This window comes from Telopea speciosissima, chromosome 5 (genome assembly GCF_018873765.1).
Source record: "Telopea speciosissima isolate NSW1024214 ecotype Mountain lineage chromosome 5, Tspe_v1, whole genome shotgun sequence".
NCBI lineage: Eukaryota > Viridiplantae > Streptophyta > Magnoliopsida > Proteales > Proteaceae > Telopea > Telopea speciosissima.
The window spans coordinates 10,081,586-10,108,543 of NC_057920.1; the positions used below are offsets into that span (position 1 = coordinate 10,081,586).

Below are 26,958 nucleotides of genomic sequence, written 5' to 3' on the forward strand. Positions count from 1 at the left end.
TGCTTAGTTTTTTAAGGTTTTCAGAGGTCGATTCCAAGGTCAATTATTGTTCTGTTTTTCTGGTTCTTTTTAGATTTAGTATCTGAATCAATTTATTCTCTTAATTAATTGTTGTCCAGTCCCATCAAACCCTGATTCCTGTTTCAGTTTTCATACCCCTTTTCAGTCAACTGTTTGTGTTTCTGAATATGTTCTCTAACCAACAGTACAACCTGTCTCTGCTGCGCCCATAAGATCTGCAGAGAGTTGGTTTATCAGAACCACATTTTAGAGAGTGAAAAATGGGCCACTCAACTTCCATGTTTGGTCCACCAGATTTTGGATTTTAAAATTAAGGGTTTTCTTAAGGGAAAACCTAATGATTGTTTTCAATTTCTACATTTTCTCAAGTTTCCTGATACTTTTTCTATTCACTTTGTTACATCTAAATCAGCTTCTTAAGGGAAAACCTCTCTGCAGACTTGATGGATCCATTCTGAATCCAAGCAGTTTATGCCCTCGATAGTGGAATGGAGATCAAATACGGGAAAATTTGTCTAGTCTCCATCGATTTCTTCCTCAGAGGGAATGGGTTGGAGAGCACCAAACAGGGAGTTGGGAATGAATTTGTTGAGAAAACCTTATAGGATGGTGTTGCGTCAGGAAACCTCCGGTCTGGTCCACCTGGGATGAACTTGCAAAAAACCGAGTGAGCAAAGGAGAACCGGTGTGGCTCCGGCCGAGGACTCTCCGATGCCTAAGTCAGGTCTCTGTTTTAGCAGCAGTTCCACTTGGTAAAAAGTGAGATCATCTTTTTGATTTCATACCTGAGTATTTATAGAGTGAGGAAGGGGTGGCGAAGAAGAGTTCTCATATGGGAAGAGTCCTATTTTTGGTAGGAGCCTCTTAGGCGGAGTCATATTCGGAAGGGGACTCTTCACTTGGTAAGAATCCTATACTTGAATGTGATATGATTCTGTTGTTGGACAATGGCTGACTCAGCATAACCGTCGGGACGGGCTGACGTGGCCTCGTGATTTGGGCGTGTTATAGTTATCGCCTCGTTCGAGGGCTCGGCTCGGCCCTGCCCGGCCTATCTGGCCTCTCGGTCTCGGAGGTGTTCTGGATGCTCCTTCCGGGCTCGATATTTGAGCGTATAAAACTCCTCTAGGCGACCAAGTGAGGAGGGGTTGGTCTGGTTGCCGACCATTGCGAGGTCGACCTGGCTACCGACTTGGAGTGGTCGGCTTGAACGCCGACTAGGACAGAGTTGGCTTGGCTCCTGATTTGGTGTGGTCGGCTTGGACACCGACCAAGGCTGAGTCGGCCTGGCTGCCAACCTGGCGTGATCAGCCTAGCTGATGAGCTCGAGAGGTCGGCCAGGTCGATGACCCTGGCAGGGTTGGCCTGATTGATGACACTGGAGACGTCAACTTGGGGATTGTATTAGGACTAGATCGGGGCGTGGCTCCTTCTCTCGACCAAGCCTTCCCACTCGGTGCCAAACCGGACACGTGTTATTCGTTGATTGGGGGTTATTCTTATGACTCATCAGATGGGATTAGAGGAGGCAGTGGAAGAAGGACGAAAGAGCTGCATGAAATAGTCTACTGCTTCCATCATGATGTCTTCAACTGAGGATAAAGTGGAACCATCTCTACCCATAAGAGAGGGAATGGAGTTGACATTGGTTCTTGCATTCACAGAGCGGTGAAATTAGGCAGTGTTGGAGTCACCAAACTCTAACCATTTCACTCTGGACTTCTGCTTCAATAAACTCTCCTCTTGAGCAATCAAGGTAAGAAAATCCAAGGAGATCATTCTTTTCCTTAGCCAAGAGGGAGTTATGAATATCTGATTGAAGCCTCAACTGAATAGCAGTAAGCTTGTCCCTGCATTTAGTAACCCTGGAGGAGATGTTCCCAAAGGAAGTGGAATTCTAAGATTCCAGGGCACTTTTAACATTGCAAGCTTTCTGGCGAAGGAGATGAAGAGAGGGGGGATGGTTGGAGTGGGTATGGACTGGCTTAGCCCAAGATTCTTGGACAACATTGAGGAAGCTAGGATGAGAGGACCACATGTCAAAGAATTTGAATGACTTTAGGGCCAAAGGAGTTATAAGGTTGGATGAAGACAGACATGGGACCTGATCGGAGATACCAGGAGCTTTGAGGTTTGCATGGGAAGAGGGGTAGGAGGAGAGCCAAGCTTCTTTTACCAGGACACTATCAAGCTTGCGAGCAATCTTGGAATTCCCACAATCTTCTGTTGTGCCAAGTCAATTTCAAACCGGACCATCTCAAATCATGCATGCCTATATCTTCAAGCCAATCATTGAAGGCTTCAACAGAGGAAGCATCAAAACAGTCAACTCCCTGTTTTGCTACCAAACCGGACCACATTGAAATTACCACCCAATCCTCAAGGGTGAGGACCGACTTGAGCAACAAGGAGCCTAAGATCTCCCCAAAGAATTGCTCTTTTAAAGGAACAATTGGAAGCATAAGTGGCTGTGAAAAGAAAGCTGGAGTTCCCAAGGTTATCAGAGATCATAAGGTGCAGATATTGGGAGGAGGATAGTAAAGAGGTTTTTATTTTGGTTGGATCCTAGAGACACCAGAGACGGCCATTGGGGTGGTGGGAGTAGTTAAAGCAAAAAAGATCAAGTAAGGGCAATGTAGGAGACTATACTGATGGCATTACACTCTTTAACTTTGGTTTCAAAAGACAACAAAAGGCCGTATGATGCGGGAATAGACTTCAGCTTGTTTGGACGAGGAATTAAGACCTCCGGTGTTCCAAATAATACCTTGGTTCATTAGTTATTGAGGGGAAGTGCAACAAGGGCCCCTCGGGGCTAGAGCTAGCGGAAGACTGGTTCACCCTGGATGGGTTGTTGTGGAGACAACTTCGGTAAGCATGAAGGGAGACAGAAGTGGTTGAAGACACGGTAACCAACGGATGGGAAGAAGGGGGTAGTGAGCAAGGGATATGGATGAGGAAGAAGGGTTGATGTGGTTCAGTTGCAGGTTGGGCAGGGTATTATTGAGGTCCATGCCCAAGATAGGGAGATAGGAGATGGGCTAGGTGGGATTTTGATGGGCTAGAGTGGTGGGAGAAAGATGGGCCAGGGAAGGGGCATCCTCACTGAGTGGGATAGTATCTTGGTTAATTAACTGGACTAAGTTGGGCTGAGGAATGGGCCCATCAACCTTATGTAAGACTTGGGAAGCGTGGGCCTAAGGAGGGGGGCCTAATAGCGGTAGAATGGTTTAAATGAAGGCTAGTATTGAAAGGGGCCCAACACGATGACGATTCTGGTGATGGGTGAAATGGGGTTGGTTCACGTGGTTTTCTCTGACAGTGGGCCCTACCCCAAGGGGGTTATTAGGGGGTAAAAGGGGAGGAAGATCTGGAAATCGAGGGAAGAGGGTTCATACCAGGGGGAGAGGAAGCAATGAGAGTGTGGTTAGTGGCGTAGGCGGATGGTCGGTGGTTAGCTACGTCGATGGGGGGATCAAAGCAAACAGAGGGGTGATAGCGATTGGTCAGGGGGATAAGAAGTATGCTGCAAAAAGGGTCAGAGAGTTTGAGCTTCGGTGGCAAGGCTGGCAACCATAAAAGGAATTGCCAACTGGTTCGAGGGACTGACGGTGCGGACTGACAGTGCTAGGATGGCCATGGACCAAGGGATTGGAGGGCATGCCTTTATGAGTGGCTGCCTCCCCACTTTGTAGACATGGCATTGGGGAGGCAGCCACTCATAAATAACATCATGTTTGAAAGAGAATCCTTCATCATTGTCTACAGTGATAGAGGAAGGAGGGACGTCTTCAGCGGAAGTTTCTACTAAGATTTTGGCGTAGGCCAGGCAATCCATTTTTTTTGGTTCTACCGTCAAGTAAAGGGGCTTTTCCAGAACAGAGCCCACAACACTTAATTCTTCTACACACTAGAAGTGAAGAGGTAGCCTAGGGTGCTCAATCTACAGAGGAATTGTATAGGGATCGACTCAATGAAGTTGAAGGTGACGATCCCACAGACGGAGAAAAATTGGTTTCCAACCAACTTGCCAAGGACCACCCTCTTGGTCACGCATCTTGTCGCTTTTGTCGGAGAACTTGAACATGAAAAATCCTTTGTCCATCAAGTATCAATGGCCCCTTAGATTTTCAATTGCTTGGAGAGAGAGAGAGAGAGTTTGACTATGTTGAAGGGAGGTTGGCTACCGATGAAGTAGCCGATCAATGAGTTTTGCCATTTTCGAGCTTTGGATTCCAATAAGCCAATAAGGCGAACGACGACCTTAGAGGTTCTGACGATTAAAGGAGAAACAAAATGTAGAAGGGGACCCTCCCTGGACAGCAAGGGGGGCTTGGCTAAAGAGAGCACTCCATGCCATCCCCCCCCACCCCAGAGGGGAGGGGCTGTGGTAAGATCCGGGATAGGAGAAGATGGGTGGGGAAGGGATACCTGGGTGATTACGGCATCACACCAGGGAGGCCAGCCATGGGCCCATGGCGGCATGCACTCACGGTTGGGGGAGAGACTCACTCCAGACGTGACACTTAGCTGTCTATGATATTTTTTATCATTATTAGGTTCAAAAACTTTAATAAGCCTTAGGTGAGATAATAATATATTGTGGGCAACATTTAAAGTAGGACTCAAATTTATAATCCTAACAAAACTAGGTTTTTCTATCTATCCCCCCCCCCCCCAAAAAAAAAGATTTTCTTAAATATGAAAGAAACTATAAGCCAACCAGGGAAATAAATAAATTTTATATTCCTACATGTGATGCAGTATCCAGTTGGCAAGAGAAGAAGAAAGATAGCCTGTGGCTCTTGTTTGGACCAGTGTTCTGTTTCATTCAGGTCCTGTTTTCTAGATCTAATTCACCCAGTAACCTCCAAATCGTCGGGCTTGTTTTAGGTTGTTATTTCTTTTATGTTAATATTATTAAGTTGTTTAATCAGGCTGGAATAGATCATATAAATATCCTGCTTTGGGTTACTTTCCTATTCATTGTTAGAGTCTTAGTCGCTAGAGGGAGCCTCAAACACAGCCTCCGCCTGGGAGTTTGCTAGTCTATTTCTAGTTTGCTTTATTTTCTGATCAGTGCATGATTGGTTCAACCGTTCCTTAACTGATCATGATTGGTCTTAGCAATCTTTATAAATAAATGTAAGCGGCTACAGCCTCCGTATGATTACTATGAATACAGAAAAAGCGTTTTTTCTTTGCTGGTCTGTCGGTTTCAGGCTTAGATCTGTAGATTCAGGTGTGTTGACTCTTGGTGGATTCAGTAGCATGTTTCTGCTGTGGATTCAGCAGGTGAATCAGGTGGATTCCTGATTGTTATTTCTTTTCCCTTTCTCCAACTAAACTGGTCAAAAATTCTGAACTTTCTCTATCCTGCGATTTCTTGTTTGCTGGAAATTCTAATCAATAAGTTTCAGATTAATTTCAGTTCCAGTTAATGAATTTATCCATGCTTAAACCCTTCTGGATCTTTTTAATCAATTTGCCTTATCATTATTAGAATCAGATTCTGTTTTACTCATTATTTTAAATGGATTTCTAGAATCCTGCCGCAACTCAACTTCTTAAATTCTGATTGTCTGCGTCTGGTTTCTTGACTTTGATTTGTGCTCCTGTTTAAGGCTTCATAAAACTGTTTAATCTATAAGTCAGATTGGTACTTGATACTGTTCTGAATCACTAAACACTTACTATCGATTTCACAATTCTGTCTGGGTTTTGGTTTCCTAATTCAAGTAGGATTTCTTCATATCTTCAAATCTGGCTGTTTTATATTAATATAACTTTTTTTAAAAATATTCTTTTTTTAAAATTTACCCATAAACCAATTTTTTTTTTTTTTTTTTTTTTTTTTTTTTTTTTCCCCCCCTCTGCTAGCTGGTTTTCTGTTACTTTCCTGCGATTCTGGAGTTCTTGAGGTTTCTTAACCCTGATCCTTAGGTGCGTAGAAGCCCCATCAACATGCCACCCATAATATCTGAAGGCCTGTCATATTCAAGGTACTAAAACTCGGGACTCGGTGCCATCTCGGTCCCTAAAAAAACCGAGTCGAGTCGAGTCTCGGCGACTTGGTGCATTTTTTTTTTCCGACTCAAAGCCTCAACTCGGTGGGTTTTAGACCTATTTTGGGTCTGAAACTTGCTATTCAGCCTATTTTAGGCCATTTAAACACAATGGCATTATCAGATTTTGCAAAAACAAAGTCCAAATAGGACTTTTACATCAAACCCTAACTTGGTAGGCGACGATGTACTAAAATACCCTACTCTACACATAAATGACATAATTTAGTAATAGAAAGCTAGCAAAACATTCAATTAATAGTAAAACAACTTAATAAGCACTATAAATGTTAAAGTGATACATCAAATTGTTTATCAATGTTACAACTATCATCATATAAACTGAGATTGAATCACGTATTCAGTCCCCACTCTTGCCACATAGTCTTCCCATGACATAATCTGCATTGTTGCATATAGTGCTCCACAACATTCATATAAGAGTTGTCATCAGCGTATGCCAAGTCCCCTATCCTAGGGTATAGTCATGTTGCCATGAGGCGTGAGATGGTTGCCATGAAGCGTGAGATCCACTTCGCTTTGTCATATTGAGGCATGTATGGGACTGGGAATATGTGCCTAAAACCAGACCCGGTGTTTTGATTGTCAAACTCATGTGTTGACTGGCCAAACTGACCATAGGCACTATATTCAGAACCGGTGCTCTCCTGCCCATAATCATAGTCATGATGAGGCTGAGATGAATGCCACGACTGATGCTCACTACTAGTATATATACTCATGCTTCCGGATGCGAATGTACTCCAGTTGGGAAGAAGAGAGGATTTTGGGGGTAAAACAGTGGACCGAAACCGAGATCCGAACCGAGATCCGATATCTCGCCAAGATCTCAATGAGATATTGGACTTTTTAATATCGCCTATGGTCTGGTCTCAGCTTTTCGAAATACCGAGAAACTCGGCGACGCAAGTTCTCGAACTATGGTCATATTTATAAGTGATCCTCAGACCAATTTACACTGAACTCAGCATATTCACTCCTCTTAAGCTAGACTAGGAATCATTAAAATCTGGCCTCTTGTATGGAGTCAGGTATTAACCACAGGACTTTTCTTGCCCAATGAAATTTGTCTGCTTGCATCAAATAGTCCAGATCTGGTGATTGGGGGAAATGCTTGGAAGAATAAATTCAATCATCAGAAACATAGGGGGGTTGAACTTGCTATCTCTAATGGTGCTCATGATTTCTTAGTGAAAGGGGATATTCTTCTACTGGTATTGGATAAATGAGAAGGTGATCCGATTGGCCTTGATGTTTTTTATATCTGATAAGACACATCGTTCTCCTTTGTTCCTGAGCTAATATCCCATATTCTCAGTCTAGTGGTCTGAGGTCTGCAAATGACATAGCTGATGACATAGTTGTCAAGGTGCCTAGGTGAACCAAGGTGACCATGGGGGCAAAAAACAAGGCGACAAGGTGTCGCATAGGCGACCAAGGTGACGCCAGAAACCAAGGTGAGAGAAAGGCACCTGGATGCCTAGGCGACGCCTTGACAACTATGGCTGATGATTTAGCAAAGCAAGGAATTATGAGGCCAAGATTTTGTAGCTTTGCTTATTTTTTATATTTGCTATTTTCTCTATTGTTTTTGCTGTGGGTTGAAGTTGTTCCTTTTTCAGTACACTTCTTTTTTCTCTTGGATAAATACATTGTTATTCATAAAACAATTACTTGCAGAATATTCGAGCTTGGGGATCCCTCCTGCCAAGTCTAAATGTATGGTACTACAGTATAAAGAGGAGAGAAAGTGGAATCTTGTTTTGCAAGAAACCAAATGGAGCAGATCAACAGGTTGGAAATTGTAGAAATATGGGGGCATAATGATAAAGTCTTGGAAATTGGAATTGATATATTTCCCATCAGGGGCATGATTACTGGCATGGAATTTGGAAATGTCTGAAACAAGGGGTAGCATAGTTGGAGAGAGAGTAATCTTAGTGCTTTCTAGAACCTAACTAGATAGGTTTGCTTGCTAATGTGTACTTTATATGGGTTCAATGAGAATGGGATCTGTAAGGGGTCTAGCATATATTTAATATCACACCGTTGTAGGATGGGTAGGATCAAAATGGTCCTGAAAAACTAACAACGTATTTCCTCAACACTTGTTAGACTGGTGAGAAAAATTTCAAACAACGTTGGGAGTTAAGACTCAAATGGGTAACCTCGAGTTAGAAACACTTGGTGTAGAATCTAGGGTTTATTAAACCTGGTTGATGTTAAGAGTCTGACAATTCAGACAGAAAACAGAAGACGTGGAAAATCTAGGTTTGGAGGTAGATTTAGGTCGAGGGATTTAATTAAATATAATGTTGGGAAGGATCAAAGTGATGGTGTGGCTGTGCCAGATTGGATTAGGGTCAAGTAATTCATAGACGTATAGTCTCTTAGATGGGGAAGTTGGTTTGGTCTGTATTTGAAATAGGTAGAGGCATACGTATTTTTGTGAAATTAGATTAGAGTTTATTTCTGGGGTTAGAGAACTAGAAAAGGATTGAAGGATTAGAATTTAGGGAAAGTTGGATTTATTTGAAGGCTTAGGGTTTTGGGGACCTTCTGGTTGCTGATTGAGAGGTTGACATGCCTGGAGAAACAGGAAAATGATAAAAAAGAACACTTAAGAAGTTCCTAGGGTTTAGATTCATTTCTGTTCTTAGTCTATCCCATATATGGGAGTGCGTAGCTTTTATAATAGCTGCTAAATGGATGAAAAGTTCCTAAGACTCTGGTCAATATTGACCTCGGGAGATTAGAAAACTGGGCCTCTACTTTAGTTGAAAAGACTTGAAAAGACTGATTGATTTGATTAGCCTATTGGTTTAATTTTTGCATTAATTTGTTTTTTACAGGTTCAAGTGACACAACTTTGAAGCTTTGGAGAGGGAAGACTTGTCTGCACACTTTTGTCGGGCACACAGGTTTGTTTCAGTGTTATAATTTTTATAACTTGTATTGATGTACTAACGTCTCGTATGTATTTTAATTATTAAGTCTCATGGTTAAAACAAGAAACAAAACTGACCCTTTTCCTTATCAGTTTTAATATTCTGAGACCTCTGATCGTGCTACAACAGGAATATCTGAGGCTTTAAAGTCCAAAGCAGAGTTTCTCTTATATGGATTGGCTGTTATACTTCCCCGACGATTGAGACTTCTGTTTCTAGTTAGACAATATTTATATAGTGTGTTCTTCGAAAATGTCCATACCTTTCTTTTCTTCTGTTATTTGTTTCTTGGTAGAGAATATATTGAATTAGTAGTGTAATTGTTAACAGATCAGAATTTGAGTATAATGCTTGGATGATCAATGACTGATCCCAAGCAATGTATTTATAATATTTAACCACAAATTACATGGACAGAATTGTCCCTAACATAACCGACTCTAATATAGAGTCAATACAAAGCATAATGAAAGACTAAAAGACCAGAATACCCCCACGGTATTCTGTCCTATACAATCCAACACTCCCCCTCAAGTTGGTGCATATATGTCACACATGCCCAACTTTACTAAAATAAGATGAAACACTTCGCCACTCAACCCCTTAGTGAACATGTCGGCTAACTGATCAGCAGACTTCACAAAGGGAACACAGATGAGGCCAGCTTCAATCTTCTCCTTGATGAAATGTCGGTCAACCTCCACATGCTTATTACGATCATGCGGGACAGGATTATGAGCAATGCTAATGGCAGCCTTATTATCACAATACAAAATCATGGGAAGATGGACAACAACACCAATATCTTGCAATAAACCTCTAGGCCATAACAGTTCACAGATTCCTTGTGCCATGGCACGGAACTCTGCTTCAGCACTGGATCTTGCCACAACATTATGCTTCTTGCTACGCCATGTGACAAGATTTCCACCCACAATAGAGCAATATCCAGAGATGGATTTTTTGTCGGTAGAGCCTGCCCAATCAGCATCAGCGTAAGCTACAACCTTTAGATGACCGTTGGGAGATAAAAATATTCCTTTTCCTGGAGTAGACTTCAAATATCGTAGGATGCGAAAAACTGCCTCCATATGAGAGGAATAAGGATCATGCATAAACTGACTTACCAAACTCACGACAATAGCTATGGCTGGCCGTGTATGAGAGAGGTAGATTTGTTTGCCAACCAATCGTTGATAGCGACCTTTGTCAACTGGTTCACCTTCTTTCTCCTTGAGCTTTGTAGTAGCTTCCATGGGAGTATCTGTAGGATGACATCCCAACAACCTAGTCTCAGACAATAGATCTAGGATGTATTTTCTTTGAGAAAGGAAGATGCCCTTTGCAAATCGAGCAACCTCTATCCCTAGAAAATATTTTAGAGTTCCCAGATCCTTTATTTCGAACTCACGGGCAAGGAAGTACTTCAATTTTCCAATGGTTCTCTGGACTGGAGTCAGCTCCCCTTGAGTAGGAACTTCACCTTCACTATTTTCCATGATCTCCCCCTGTATAGGATTCTCTTTGGCTAAAGGAGTAAGGGCAACAGCCAAAGGAGGAGGAATCTCAAGAGAAAGAAACACATCTTCACTAGAATTCTCCCCCTGAAGAGGTTGTGAAGAATAATAGGAAAGGCTTTTATGAAAAATGACATCCATATTGACCAGAGTACGACGGGAAGGGGGATGGTAACACTTATAACCTTTTTGGGTTGGAGAATAACCCAAAAAAATACACTGTAACCCACGGGGTTCAAGTTTGCCAGGGGACTTTGTATCCCTAGCATAACACACACAACCAAACACTTTGGGTGAAACCACAAAGGAGGAATTCCCAAGTAAAACCTCAGCCGGACTACGGGAGTTAAGAATCTGAGTAGGCAACCGATTAATGAGATAGGCTGCAGTGAGAACAACATCCCTTCAATATTGGGAAGAAACATGTCGAGCAAACATCAATGCTCTGGCCACTTCTAATAAGTGGCGGTTTTTCCTTTCAGCCACACCATTTTGGGCTGGGGTATCGACACAACTAGTCTGGTGAATAATACCATGATCTGCAAGATATTTTTGGAAGTAGCCTTCCTTATACTCTGTTCCATTGTCACTTGTCAAAAATTTGAGAGTGGCCTGGAATTGAGTTTGAACCATCTTATGGAAATGCTGAAAACATGAAAAAACCTGACTTTTTGTGTGCAAAAGATATACCCATGTGTTCTCAGAGTAACAGTCAATAAATGAAACAAACCAACGATGCCCAGAAATAGAAGTTTTACGGCTAGGACCCCAAACATTAGAATGGAGCATATGAATAACAGAAAAACTTCTTTTATTTGAAATAGAATAAGTTGAATGAGTCTGTTTGGCCAGAACACAAGCCTCACAAAAAAATTCATCCTTATTACATTCTTTTACTACAGTAGGAAATAAATGAGATAAAGTTCCTAATGGAGGGTGACCTAATTTAGAGTGCCATTGGTAAAGTTTAGAAGAGACCAAAGAGTTCTGGTGTAGTGGAGAAGGACGACCATCATCAAGCAAGTACAATCCACCGTGCACCTTACCACATCCAATCGTCTTCCCTGTCCCCAGATCTTGGAAAACATAGTGGGAAGAAAAAAAGGTTACTTTGCAATTAAGATCACGAGTAAGACTACTAATGGAAAGTAGGTTAGTAGTAAAATTAGGAATTTGTAAAACAGAAGATAAAAGTAAGGGAGGAAGTGCAGTTGATAGATCCTTTTCTGGAGATGGAAGAAAGGGAATCGTCAGTCACCCTAACTTTATCCTTCCTTGAAGTGTGAGAATAGCGATGAAATAGGCTAGAGGAACCAGTCATGTGGTTAGTGGCTCCAGAGTCTATGATCCAAGGATGGGAGGCGCTACTGAAGCACAGTGACCACCAAATGAGATATTTAACCGGGCAAAGTTTGAACCTAAAGAAGCAGAGGAATTGACAGTAGCTGATGTAGTAGAAGCGGCAGCAACAGAAGACTTTAGCATACGTAGGAATGCCTGTAGATCCTCCAGGGATAGACCAATGTCAGTAGCAGGGACCGTGGGATCAGTCTCAGTGTGATGAGCCTTGGTTTTTGATTTTTTCTTGGCAGCCCGTTTTGCTTAAAAGTCAACCGGTTTCCCATGAAGCTTCCAACATTTCTCTTTGGTGTGGTAGGGCTTGTTAAAATGCTCACATGTAACAATACCCTTAGTAGAATCACCAGAAGAAGTATTCCCAATAGTAATAGGAGTAGCCGTGGCAGCAGTTTAGAGGGCAGATCTGTCAGTAGGAGTATGGTGCAACATAGCAGCCCTACGGTTTTCTTCAGAGGAGCACAAGGCATATGATTGTTCAAGTGTGGGAAAAGGAGAGTGGCCCAACACTTGGACACGAATCTGGTCATTCTCCACATTTAATCCAGCCAAGAAGTCAGAAACCCGTATCTTGTCTACATGCTTCTTATAGGCAGCAATATAAACAACTTTTGTGGGGTGGAAATCAGAAAAATGATCCAGTTGTTGCCAAAGGCTGCGCAAGGTAGCATAATATTTGGAGAAAGATAATTCCCTCTGAGTATTGTGAAGGACCTTTTTCCGGAGTTCATAAACTTGGGCATCATTACCAAGCTGTCCATATGTTTCCTTGCAGGCATACCATATCTGAGAAGTTGTATCAAGGAGCAGAAACCCATCGACAAGGTCTGGTTGCATGGAACCGATCAAATATGACTTGAGTACATCATTATTGGAGAGCCACCTGTCTTGAAGAGGGTCAGGGGTAGTTAGCATAACAGTGGTGCCATTAATATGGCCAGTAAGCCCACAGCCAGCAATGGCAAAGGATGCAGATCGAGACCATAGCAGGTAATTGGAGCCATCCAGTTTAATAGGATTAGGTGGAAAAGTATGGTACTTAGTCTTACCATGTCCATCGATACCCGAAGTGCCAGTAGAAATATTAGAGTCACCCATAAGTGTGGCAGAGACAAACCCAAATCGCAGAGAAAGGCTGTTGTGATGAGAAATCCAGTAAATACTCAAAGAGAATGTCCAGAAAAGAGGAGGGGAGACTCTTTTAAAGATAATAATATGTCTCCAGAAATCAGCAGCAACAGACATGCCAGTCCCCTAGATCGATTTTTCAGGGTTTGAGAAAACTTTGATTTTGGTGAGATCGATGTAGGGGAGAATGCTATAAAAAATTCAATGGATGAAGCTGAAAATTGGATCGAGTGTGCTTGTATGAGTGCTGGATCACCCTTCCAAAAATCAGCACCAACAGAAATCAATAACTCTAAGATCGATATTTTCAGGGTTTTGGGAAAACCTGAGACGAGAAAAAAATTAGATCTATGAGGAGGTCTTCAGTATGGCTGGAAATAGAGACTTGTCCAATAAATCTGCTGCAGTTCTTGATCTTCAATAATGTGGAGAGATTCCTTGTAATATAGATTGAATCAGTCCAAAAAAACTTGATGTCTTCAAATTTCGCAGGCAGAGTGCAAGCTCCTATCGATCAGAATTTTTGTATCATGGAATGAGGTGATGGAGGGCAGCAACTGGATCTAGGGATCACCTCATCAGTGCTGCCCTATGTAAGAATGAAGAACAAAAAAAGGAGAGGAAAGGGAGATCGAGAAAGAGAGAAGGGGAAGAAGAGATCGAGAATGGAGGAGTGGGGAACCCTAATTCGCAACCTGCTCTGATACCATGTTAACAGATCAGAATTAGAGTATAATGCTTGGATGATCAATGACTGATCCCAAGCTATGTATTTATAATATTTAACCCCAAATTACATGGACAGAATTGTCCCTAACATAACCGACTCTAATATAGAGTCAATACAAAGCATAATGAAAGACTAAAAGACCAGAATACCCCCACGGTATTCTGTCCCATACAAACACAGGATGCAGCTTGATCACCTACAGTGGAATTCGGCTCTCTTGGCTCCACTGAAAGGGAGGTGTTCATGTTTGAAGCTATAGCTTTTGCTTCTTGAAATAGTTGGGAAAGTCTGTCTCCAAGGTCCGTAAATCTCGAATTAAACCAGTGATATGGAAATCTGTAGTCTGAATAACAATGCTGTGCTCCACTATGATAGAATTTTCCCACACATGGGTTTGAGAAAGCCCTTTGTGCCATATGTCCCATGCCATCTGTGGAGTATGGAAATGCCTCTGTATTTCGGGTGGCCTATGTTCCTAGAGAGGAATGATGGACGTTGAATTTGAGGATAGTTGTCAGAGAGTGGGGATAGGAAATAGTTGTCTCACTCCTACCTTTGAATTTTTTATGTTGTGATCGGAATTTGAATTGATGATAGTTGTGAGAGGGTAGAGATAGGAAATAGCTGTGTCCGTTGTACCTTTGAGTTTGTGATCAATTATGATACCTGTATAATGACAAAGGTAGAGTCCTAAAATGCCACCCTGATTAACACCCATCCCCTCAACCCCCTCCCCCCCCCCCCCCAAAAAAAAGAAGATGCTAGAAAAGAGAACACAGTCTGCAAATGTTACTGTTATTCCTTTCCTCCCCAAGTAGACCACATCCAACTATTAATGTGTACCCAATAAAAGCTTTGCCTGCTTACATGCAGGACGTTTAGCAAAAAAGACATGATGAAGAAGTCTACAAACAGAAATGGCCTAATCCAATCAGAAAGCCAGTTGCCAATGATCAATTGAAAGGGCTTGATGGACCCACCATCTGATTATTATATGGGACACGCTTATGATGAGAGATATACCAACTTTTTTTTGGAAAGGATTCCCAGTCAAACCCATGTGCCTTGGTATGGCGAAGATTTTCTGGATGATGTCATTGCCTTTTGAAACCACATCAATTGAAACAGAATAGTATGTGACAGGTACATGGAATGACCCAGCTAGGAATAAAATTTATAATTTTACTTCAATTCACCATCCTGGCTGATACCAAAATAGGCATTACTGCTGAGGGTATTCTCAAGGAACATTCTGGTTGGGTGGGTTCAATTAGGTCCACCCCTCTTTTCCATTGATTTGGAACATTTACCGTTCTTACTGTTGGTGTGATTGACTATTTCTTCACAAACATTATGAAAAATTTTGGGCCGCACTTGTATGTGCCGTCTTTGTGTTTCAATAAAATAGCTTGCTACATCACCCCCCCCCAAACAATAAAACCGAAAAAATATTGAAAAAAGATGCAGGTTCATATTGGGAGGAACATTCGTTTCCATTTTTCACAATGGAATTAGCTCCCAAGAAGCTCTTGTTGCATTGTCAAGATTGTTTGGTACTTGCCTTTCTGCTTGTAGGGAAAAAGTTGGGCTTCTAATGTTAGTGTTTGTCATGAATAGTTTCCTCATCTGCTAGGCATGTGTTATTTCTTAAATTGAAGTTTGTATTTTCTTATATGTCAATTATTGAGATTCACTCTAGGCTTTCCATCTCATGCCATTTGATACCTGTACAGATACCGTTCGAGGTTTAGCTGTGATGCCTGGTTTAGGAATTCTTTCGGCATCACATGATGGGTAAATTAACTTTCTTTGCTTTGTTCGTTGTAACATTGCTGGTACGCTTTGCATGATATCTGTTTTTGTGCTTGTGCACTGATTGCTATTTAGTTATCTCGTGTTCTGATTATTACTGAAAGTCCGATAGACCCTTTCATGTTATGTGTTGTTGCTCATTTTTTATTTCCTTCTTTTATAACAATAATAATTGCGAATTCTTCTTTCATTTGACTCTATGAAATTTGAAGTTTTTCCTCATTTCTGGTGTAAAAATAGTGAGTGCTTGAATGATCAATGAGATCTGTCAAGCTCTCTATTTATAATAATAATGAAAGGGATTACAAAGGGAAACACTATTGACGATACTGTTCACATGAACAGTGTCACAGCCCTAATTACAATTCTATCCTTGTTCAAAAGTACATAAATAAAGCATAAATAAAATACTAAAAAGACCAGAATACCCCCACGGTATTCTAGAGTACATTATTCAACACTCCCCTCAAGTTGGAGCATAAATGTCAAACATGCCAACTTGACTAAAGCAGGATGGAACAACTTTCGACAATCCCTTAGTGAAAATATCAGCAAGCTGATCAATAGACGTCACAAAGGGAATACAAATCAATCCATCTTCCATCTTTTCATTGATAAAATGCCTATCCACCTCAGCATGTTTGGTATGATCATGCTGTAATGGATTATGAGCAATGCTGATTACAACCTTGTTGTCACAACTCACAATACAACATCATAGGGAGACGAACAAGAACACCAAGGTCTTGTAACAAACCTTTCAGCCATGGATAGTAACTCGCAAATACCTTGTGCCATGGCAAGAAACTCTGCTTCGGCACTAGAAAGAGCTACCATATTCTGCTTCTTGCTACGCCAAGTGACAAGATTGCCACCTACAAAAGTACAGTACCCAAAGATAGACTTGCGGTCAGGAGAACCAGCCCAATAACCATCGGTATATGCTTCTATACATAGGTGATCATGAGGAGATAGGAGAATGCCTTTTTGCTGGAGTTGACTTCAAGTAGTGAAGGATGTGAAGAACAGCCTCTATATGGGAAGAGTAGGGATCATGCATGAACTGACTCACAGTGCTCACTGCTATAGCAATGTCAGGACGTGTGTATGAGAGATAAATCAACTTCCCTACCAACCTTTTGTACCGGCCTTTATCAACTGGTTCACCCTCCTTTTCTTTAAGACGAACATTAGCATCCATAGGAGTATCTGAAGGGTGACATCCTAACAGACCAGTTTCTGTCAACCAATCTAGGATATACTTCCTTGTGAAAGAAAGATGCCCTTGGAGGACCGAGCAACTTCAATTCCAAGGAAGTACCTTAATTTTCCTAGATCTTTAATCTCAAATTCCTCAAATTGCTGATTTCGTCACCATCATTACCGGTTACCACAATATCATCAATGTAGACTATAAGTAAAGTGATTTTTTTACCAATTCTCTTGATAAAAAGAGTGTGATAAGCATTACTTTATTTATAGCCTACTTAAATCATTGCCTTGTGAAACCTACCAAACCATGCTCGAGGTGATTGCTTCAGCCCATAAAGTGCACGTTTCAATCTACACACTTTGCCTTGGGTCTTGTCACAAGAGAACCCTGGTGGAATATCCATACCTCCTCATCAAGTTCTCCATTATTAAAAGCATTCTTCACATCCAATTGTTGCTCTGATACCATGTTCAGAAGTGGGGGCAGTAGTAACACTTTTAGTGCGATTAGCCTTGTTTTTAGTTTTACCACGACCACGTTTGGCTTCAAAGTCAGCAGGTTTCCCATGGAGTTTCCAGCAAGTAGCCTTAGTGTGATAAGGTTTGTAGCAATGTTCACACTTAATAGGTTCCTTGGTGGAAGTAGAAACAGTAGGAGTAGCATCAGTAGTAGTAGGAGCAGGGTTGGAACCAACGTCTAGGGCAGACCTGTCAACCATAGGAGTATGAAGCATAGCAGCCCTACGAGTCTCCTTTGTATGGACCAAAGCATAGGACTGCTCCAGTGTAGGGAAGGGAACCCTACTAAGAACTTGCACACGTATAGGATCGTACTCAATATTCAGACTTGCCAAGAAGTCATACACTCGAATTTTATCAACATGCTTCTTATAGGCAGCAATATCAGCAGGATTCGTAGGCTGAAAAGCAGAGTAGTGATCCAATTGCTGCGATAAGCTTTTGAGGGCAGCATAGTATTGAGAGATAGAGAGCTCTTTTTGAGTGGTGTCATGTACTTTTTTCCTTATTTCATACACCTGAGCATCATTCCCAATCTCTCCATATGTCTCCTTTGCAGCAGCCCAAATTTGATGTGCAGTGTCCAATAACAAATAACCACTAGATAGGTCTGATTGCATGGAGTGCAACAAGAAGGACATCACCATGGCATCATTTGAAAGCCATCGGTCTTGAAGAGGACCAGGTTCAGATGGAGCAGTAGTGGTGCCAAGGAGATGCCCAGTAAGCCCATGGCTAGCTACAGTTAAATAGGTAGAGCGAGACCACATCAGGTAATTAGTCTCATTAAGTTTAATAGCAGAAGCATAAGGAAGATAGTCAGTCTTGTGTTGGCCTTCAAAGCCAGAAGTAGCAGAGGTAATGCCAGATCCATCCATACTGACTTGAGAGCAGCCAAATCACAAGATGTCGATGCAGCCAGCCAAGAACCAAACCGGAAAACTCTGATCGATATGGGCAGAAATCGATCCAAAGATGAAAATTCTGAAAATCTTCAATATAAAGGTACATCAGCAAGGTTGAGTGTTCCTTGAAGTAGTGTGAAAGTGATCTCCAAAAATCAGCCCAAGCTGAAACTGAAAAACCCAAAATCGATAAGAGTCTGAGATGAGATCGATAATTGGGTATGGCCTTCAATTGATGGTAAACACCTGTGATAATTGCTGTCCAAAAACTGCTAAGATGGATCTCCAATAGGGAAAATCAACCTCTAAGACAAAGAGGGCTCGATCTTCAAGAAGGGGAGAACTCCAAAAAATCACAGTAAAACAGGGCAGCAGCTACCAATCTGAATTTGCGATTAAATCATCTATTGAAGAGGTTGGATTGTGGGCAGCATCTAGATCATATGATCACCTCATTAGTGCTGCCCTAGGGGATGAAGAGAACCAAGGAGAAAAAAGGAGAGAGAAGATTGAGTGGAAGGGAGAGGGTTCTGAAAACCTAGATCAGAGATTTGGAATGCTTGAATGATCAATGAGATCAGTCAAGGTCTCTATTTATAATAATAATGAAAGAGCTTACAAAGGGAAACACTGTTCGCGACAATGTTCATGTGAACAGTGTCAGAGCCCTAATTACAATTCTACCCTTGTTTAAAGTACATAAATTAAACATAAATAAAATACCAAAATGACCAGAATACCCCCCATGGTATTCTGGAGTACATTATTCAACACTCCCCTCCAAGTTAGAGCATAAATGTCAGACATGCCTAACTTGACTAAAGCAATATGGAACTACTTCATAGATAATCCTTTGGTGAAAATATCAGCATGCTGATCAGTAGACTTCACAAAGGGAATACAAATCAATCCATCTTTCAACTTTTCCTTGATAAAATGCCTATCCACCTCAACAAAAACAATGCCTGTTTATCACTTCCATGCATTTCCTGTTTCATGATGGCTCAGCTATCCTTTGCAAGATAAGTCTTGATGACATATAATGGAAAACTTTTTGAAGAAGCTATTGGGTAGACTATATCCAGCTTGGTGTTGAATAATTTTGAAACTATCAGGTTCATGAAATAGAATGCAGTGAATTTAGCTTGATGTTGAATGAAGGTTGAAACTAGAATACATGGTTCCAGTTCAAAGCGAGAAATAACATTACATGATGTAAAATCTGACAAATCATTGGAATGAAAATAGGATTCCTGTAATGAACTTGAATACAAGGAAGCCCAGCTTCAGAATGAACAATGAAGTCAATGAACCTCAATCTACTTAAATAATACTTGGATTTCTTGGTGCTATCTGCAAGTGTAAGTTGCTCTTTCAGCTAAGTCTGGATTAATGAAACCCAAGTAAAATGTTCTTAGATCTATATTGATTATTTTCATCCTTACCATTGTTCTTGATTATATGCTTGGCCTTGGAGCTTGAGAGAGCGACATTCTGATGCAGTTAAGGTTGTTCAATTGGGCCCAAGAAGACTTTATTTTGGCCCATGGATGGGTTTTATGGGCCTTGGGCTTTTTATTTTTTGGTTTATTGATGTAATGGGTCTCCATTATTAGCCCATATTTGGGGTACATGGGATGGGTGCCATGTGCTGTTATATAGTCAAGTTGGTCTCTATGCTTTAAATCTTATTTCCCCTATTATCCTTTCTTAGCCTGCCTTAGTTTCCCATTAAGATTCCTATAATTACAAATCTGCCACTCTCCTATAAACTTTAAAATATTTACTGTTTTGCCACTAATTCTTTGATTTGAGTTTTCTAACACTTGGATGGGTCCATAGCGAACCCAAGTGGAGGTTTTGTGACCCGGGTTCCGCATCAGTTCTTTTCTTTTACTTCTCCCCTCTCTCTCTTCCCTATTTCTTCTTTCAGTTTTCCAAGGTACAGGCTGATCTATGGTACCAGTGAGCAATATTCTCATTGACTGGTGTTCCTGTAGCCACTAAGTTAGCAGATCTGAAAACTATTCTCAATCTATTATTCTTATAAATCAGATTTGTTTCTTCGAATCTTTTACCTGCTATTATTTTTTTCCTGTGATCTTCATATAGTCTGCTTCAGATTTAGTATCCTGATTTCTTTAAGTTCATCCTACATTTTGTTATCCTAATCAGATCTGTCTTTTCTGATATTATTCATGATACTTCTTATTCTTGTTGCTTGATATTCTGATTTCCTGTAGCATTGCAACTTGCAAGTCTGATTCCTGATTATGTCTTCTAATATTTTCTATTGAATCATTGCAATTTACTATTGACATTTATCTTCTGCTGGTAAATTCTGTGACTTTCTCAACTAATTACCTTTAAACCCTGGGCTTGTAAGCAGCCTATTGGACCTTAAGTTCTGATTTTGGGAATTAAGGTTTAAGGACTGCATTACATTCTGTCATTCCATGGATGGAAGGAGGGAGGGAAAAAATATGAAATATCATTGGCTATTTTAAGGGTATGTTATCCCTAAAGAAGATGTTTTACTGTTAATTGTGACCATTAAGGTGGATAAGTTATAATGGAGAAGGGTCTTTGTATTTTTGAAGTTATTCAAATGTAATATGCAACTATCTATAGAGTCAACCAGATAGCTTCAAATTTATTTTATCTCTCTATTCAAATCTCAGCGCACTAATTGAATCCCAAGTCAAAAGGGGCAGGTTGGTCTTAGTTTCTCTAATAGAAGAGGTTTTTATGACTTTCCTTGGTAAGTTTATGTTTTTCTTGATATTTCCGTTTTTCTTTTTTCATTCAATTCTTTTTTTTGACAGAGCCCCTTTTTGTTGAGTAGATTTCTCTTTCTTTTGTGCCCTTTTTTTTGGGTCATGTATAGTTTCGATCTTGTTTACTGTTTATTTGTCCCTCATTTAAGTGGGGATTTCACCAGTGTTTTTATGCTCCTGATGCCTTCTATTGCTTTTTCAATGCCAGTTTGATCAGGTTGTGGGCAATTACAGGTGAGGTTTTGATGGAGATGGTTGGTCATACTTCAATTGTCTATTCTGTGGATGCGCATGTTTCTGGGCTTATTGTTAGTGGCAGTGAAGATTGTTTTGCCAAGATATGGAAAGGTATGTGTTTCTTTTAGGCAAATCTTATGTTGGTTAGTATTTTAATTTTTAATTTTGTTATTTCCTGGTTCCTTAAAAGTTGTGTTTTTTTGTAAATATTTAATGTAGTCTGAGTTTTACTTTTTATTGAGTCTGCAAAAAAATTTTTTTTTTTTTTTGGGTGGGGGTGGATGGGGGTTTGTTCAAATAAGTCCGTAGCTAGTTCTGGTTCAAGATGTAAGATGTTCTACCTCTCTGTCTTGGATTCTCCTAGACTTGAGGCCAGTCATGTTGAATGTAGTGTCGAACTGTCGATGCGACCAAGGATTGCGGTGATCCGGATGAGTTCTTGTTGACTTCTCCTATGTGATTCTCTGCAAATTTATTTTGTGCTCTTGTTTATTTACATTATGTTCATCTATGTGGTCTTGGTTGCCAGTTAACAGATTAGTGGGCCTGTAAAGAAAGAAAATTATATTAGAGGACAACCTTGGTGAGGTTATGCTAATATGCTGTCAAAACTGAAGGAGGCGTGTTTGGGATTTTATTAGGCATTCAAAGTGGGGTTTGGAATGTTGCCAGCAATAGTCATTGTTGTGATTTGCCCTCCCATATGAGTTTGTGGAGTCTCTGCATTTCTTTCTCCCTGTTGCCTTGTTGTCTTGTATGTCGAGGGAACTGAATAACGAGTACCATTCTGTCGATTATGAATATTTTTAATGCATTCACTTCATTGAAATTCTGAACCATGTATTTCATTGTGTATCTGAATAGTTCATAGATCCATTGTGTTATGTTCTGTTCTTTTGTAAAACTAGATATTGTGTTCTTGTTATTGCAAAAATTTCATTCTTGAATCATTGAATATGAAGGGGGAGGTCAGGAAGTTCAATGAAGAGAAGCGTAGGCCTTAAAAACTGGAATTGCCTAGAATGGAGAAAGGGAAGGCTTTGTATGATGGAGGGTTTGGTTGCAGAGGGCTGGCATCTCTAGATTTTTATTTTTTCTTACTGCTATTTAATTTTTGTGCTCGTCTTTGAATGTGGGTTGGTTGTGGCCTGGTGCTCTGGTTGGAATTGTGTCTTTTGTTTTGGTGGTGAGACTGTGAGAGTGGATTACTGGATTTGGTCTTTCTATAGTTCATCTTAGGGGGGTGGTGTAGCTTAATTGGGTGGGAGATTGATTCATTTTCTGTTTGTTCTCTTGTTTCTCCAATCCCTCGCTCGCTCTAATAAAATAATTTTCTGGTGGATGTTACTTTTGGTTCAGTTTGCATTATTCCTTTACTTATGGAATCTTGTGTATCTTGTGTTTTGCAGATGGAATTTGTGTTCAAAGTATTGAGCACCCTGGTTGCATCTGGGATGTGAAATTTTTGAAAAATGGAGACATTGTGACGGCGTGTTCTGATGGAGTTGTACGGATTTGGACAGTACATAAAGATAGGACTGCCGATTCTGTAGGGCTTGAGGCATATGCTTCCCAACTTTCACAGTACAAGTTTAGCAGGTATGCCTCTGGTTGTGACAAATAATATAGACTTTGCATGTTAGGTGCTTTCGGAATATTCCTCTTCTGTAATTTTATTTCATTTGATTGGTTGGTGCTGCTTCCATTGGAAAATGAACATCTTTTTGTACTATGATGATTCATGTTCTATTTGCTCACAAGAGAGAAGTGTAAGAAGAAAATATGGCTTCTATTGTGCATGGGTGTGAAACAATAATAAGGGACTTCAATTTACCATGTGGCAGCACCAAAAGTCTCTTGGCATGTCTTAATCAGAGATAAATAAATACAACTGAGCTTTTATTCGTTGATGACAAGCTGGGAGAAGTGAAAAGCTTCAATGGGGAATTTTTATGTAAAGCATCTATATTTGAGGTTGTAATAGAGGTTGGGTTTGTTCATGATACTGCAAGGTAATATAGAATCTGATCCTAGACCTATACGGCAATAGAAATGGCAATACTTGATCTTATCTAAATTGGTCTGTTTATCCACAATCTTTTGTGTTTGTGTGTGTGGATAAAGAACACTTTAATTTATAAAGAGAAAAGGAAAAGCAAGCTAATGATACATCAACATTACAGAAGTCAGAACTCAGAAGACAAGGCCCCATAGACTTGGAGGCACAAAATCAAGAAGTACGACACCCTATTTCAAAGCAATATTTCTCCCAAAACATAATCTTGGTCTCAAATTCCCTTGTTTTGCCTACTCATCTGCCACCCCATTTGCTGATCTTGGCTTCTACTGAAATGTAAGAGTCAAATGAGGGGTCAACAGACAAATTGGTTTTATGTACTGAGGATAATGCTATGGATCTTCTTGTGAGCATTGCATCAATCTCTGAATCACCCCTCTACAATCACACTAGAGTATCCCTTTCTCCTTAACATCTTTATTTCTGTTTCTAAGGCCAAAAATTTGGTCCCAGAAAAGCCCCAACAATTGAACCATATCCTCTTATTATTCCACTCATGCCTGAAGGACCTGGGTTCCCAAGAGAACAACTGTCCACATTTAATTTGACCAGTCTGTTGGGTGGGGGCTGCCAATGGGCCATCGGCCTATGCACCACCTCTTCACCCCTCGTTGCTTTTGCCACGAAGCTTCGAAATGTGAAATATGCTCTCTAAGTGTGGAACTCTAGTTCTTTTAGGAATATCTCTTCTCGGTTTTTGGATTGTAGAGATAAGTTATCTGCTATTCTGTTGAGGTTTCAATCGGACACCCACAATGCCATCCTGGCAGAAGAAGAAAAAGCAGTTTCTAAAGATCTCTACTTTCTGCTTGCACAAGAGGAAAGTTTTCTAACGCAAAATCAAGGGTTAAATGGTTGGAGCTTAGTGATTCTAATTCAATTTATCTAAAAGTCATTGAAGTCCAGAACAAACATCAACTCCATTCCTATGTTAGTGGCATCTGATGGATCTCCCTTGCACAGTGTTGGGGATATTAAAGCAGAGACTGTTAACTACTTTAATATGCTGTTCAGGTCATCCCAGTTTTCTCATCAGTACCCTCCAGGCTATCCCCTCTGGGGATGACATTGTAGCAGCTGTTCATTCTCACAAGGCTAACAGGGCCCCTAGGCCCGATGGCTTTAGTATGAGATTTTTCTCCTCTCCTCTTGGGATATTATTAAACAAGATCTTATCGAGGCCATCAAGAGTTCTTTCTACAACCGAAGTGAGATCAAGGGTATCAATCACTCCTTCCTTTGCCCATTCCCAAGAAGGAAGGTGCTTTCATTATGACTGACTTTAGACCCATCTCTCTATGCAACCCTTTGTACAAGTTTATTGCAAGTAGGATCAAGTTGGTGGTTGAACAGCTAGTCAGTGACAACCAGTCGATTTTCATAGCTGGTAGGAGCATCTCAGATAACATCCTTCATGAGATCGTTAGAGGTTTTGACAAGAAATCGCATCTCCTGCTGCCCTCATGAAGATTGACATTCATAAAGCCTTTGACTGTTTAAGATGGGATTTTATAAGGTTATGCTTAAGATGGGCTTTTCCCCAATGTTTGTAAATTGGATCCACTAATGCATCTCTACTCCTTGCTTTCAACTAGTTATTTTGCCTCCTCGGTGGGAATTCGTTAGGGATGCCCACTCTCTCCATACATCTTCACCTTGTCTTTTGAAGTCCTCTCTAGGAGTATTTAGTGTTGCACAGATCAGCCAGCTTATTTCCCCCAGTCCTAAGTGTAAGTCTATCAAGCTCTCCCACCTTGCCTTCACAGACGATCTCATGATCTTCTCCAAAGTAGGCATTGCTTCCCTTAAGACCATTTATGTCTTGCTTACAACACTTTGATGATCTATTGGGCCTTTGCATCAACCCGGAGAAATCTCTTTTGTTTTTAGTTGGGGTCTCTGAAGCTGACAAGGCTAGTTTGATTGAGATGTTAGGACTCAGGATTCTCTATTGGTCATCTTCCGGTCAAGTATTTAAGCTTACCTTTGATTCCAGCCAGATTATCTGCTCATCATTGTACTCTCATACTAGGTCTCATCAGAAGAGGCTTCAGCTTTGGAAAGGTAAGCTTCTCTCCTACGTCGGCAGATTGAAGCTTGTCAGATCAGTTCTTTAGTTATCCTATATTTATTGGTCTGGTATTTTTGGATTGTCCCAATCCACCATCAAAGTTTTGGAATCTCTGATGTCTGCCTTCCTTTGGAAAGGATCATATACCTTTTGATTTCTTCACCCTACTAGCTGGGCCGCAGGTTGCCTCCCTATGGAATACGGAGGTCTTGGATTGAGAAGAATAAAAGAAGTCAATTCGGCAGGTATCATCAAGTTGATCTTGAAGCTCATGACCAAGAAGAAAAGTATATGGGTTGATTGGGTCTACTCAGGCCTTCTCCGCTCCAATTCTATATAGACTGCTCCATCCTTGTTTGATGCTTCTTGGGTCTGGTGCAAGATTCTATTGCATCGGTCTATTTCTCTTGGAACCATCTCCACCCAAATTGATGATGGTACCTCTACCTCCCCTTGACTGGACCATTGGTATCCCTTGGGTGTTCTCCTTCACTTTGTAAGTGCTAGAGCCATCTACTACTTAGGCCTCACTAAGCAGTCTATAGTTGTTGACATCTTTAGTCTCGATGATTGGATCCTCTGACTTCTTCTTCCCCTTTACTCACAACTGTGTGGAATGCATTGCCCCCGAAGAGAAGGTAGGGGAGATAATGTAATTTGGAACCCAGTCTCTTCAGTCCTTTTCAGCTCCAAAACGGCTTGGGACTTCATCCGGTCTCATGGCTCCTTATCTCTAAGCTTGTCTGGTTCAGTCACCACATTCCCTGTCTGCTGGACCTTCTCCAATTACTTTCCAACGCAATCCTTCATCGTCAGATCCCTGTCTCTCCTTCTTGTTGCCTTTGCTGGAATGCTGCGAAAGATAATTATCACCTCTTTTTTGCTTGCCCCCTATCCTCTTCTATTTCTTCCTTTCAGCGAGAATGGATTTGGTTGGACTGATTTCTTTTCCCGGAGCATCTATATGTGACGTTGTGGGAAAGCTTGCCTTTAGTGCTACCATCAATCAGATTTGGATGGAGTGAAATATCAGGAAATGGTCCACCAACTCTAGATATTTGTAGCTGATTTGGGACACCATTTCCTTTGACATTATGAACAAGCTTTCCTCTGTCTCCCCCCGTTGTTCTGATTTCTCAAGGAACGAGCATATTGTTGTTTCCTAGGGCTTCTCGTCCTCCATTTTGCAAGCTGCTCCCTCTTCTTCTTGAGGGCCTAGTCTTACTTTGTTAATTTTGTTGTCTTTTTCTTTCTCCACTCTTTGGGGCCTTTGTATTCTCTCTTTTTTGTGATGTATTATTTAAACCCTCCAAAAAAAAAAAAAAGTGAAGGAGAAGGAGAACGAGAGAAGAAACACTACTGACCACGATAGATCAGCTTAACTTCTATCGTGGTCAACACCCTTATATTTATAATATCTTTTTTGATGATATTATATTTATAATATCAGAAAGTGTATATTAGTAGGAAACCAACTAAGACTAAGTTTAAAAGTAAGGGGTGTACCCAGTACACATGGCTCCTGCCACTGCGGGTTCTGGGAAGGGTCATAATGTACGCAG

General features: G+C 40.9%; 1 protein-coding gene across 2 annotated transcripts in view; it reads left to right on the forward strand.

Annotated features, from left to right (window-relative positions):
* Positions 1-26,958, forward strand: part of LOC122661239 (phospholipase A-2-activating protein) — an 84,943-nt gene that overhangs the window by 6,997 nt on the left and 50,988 nt on the right. For both annotated transcript variants that reach the window (XM_043856583.1, XM_043856582.1), the window contains exons 4-7: positions 8,960-9,028; positions 15,520-15,580; positions 21,220-21,359; positions 22,658-22,847. In XM_043856583.1, the coding sequence (XP_043712518.1) occupies positions 8,960-9,028; positions 15,520-15,580; positions 21,220-21,359; positions 22,658-22,847 (460 nt within the window). The remainder of the gene's footprint in view (positions 1-8,959; positions 9,029-15,519; positions 15,581-21,219; positions 21,360-22,657; positions 22,848-26,958) is intronic.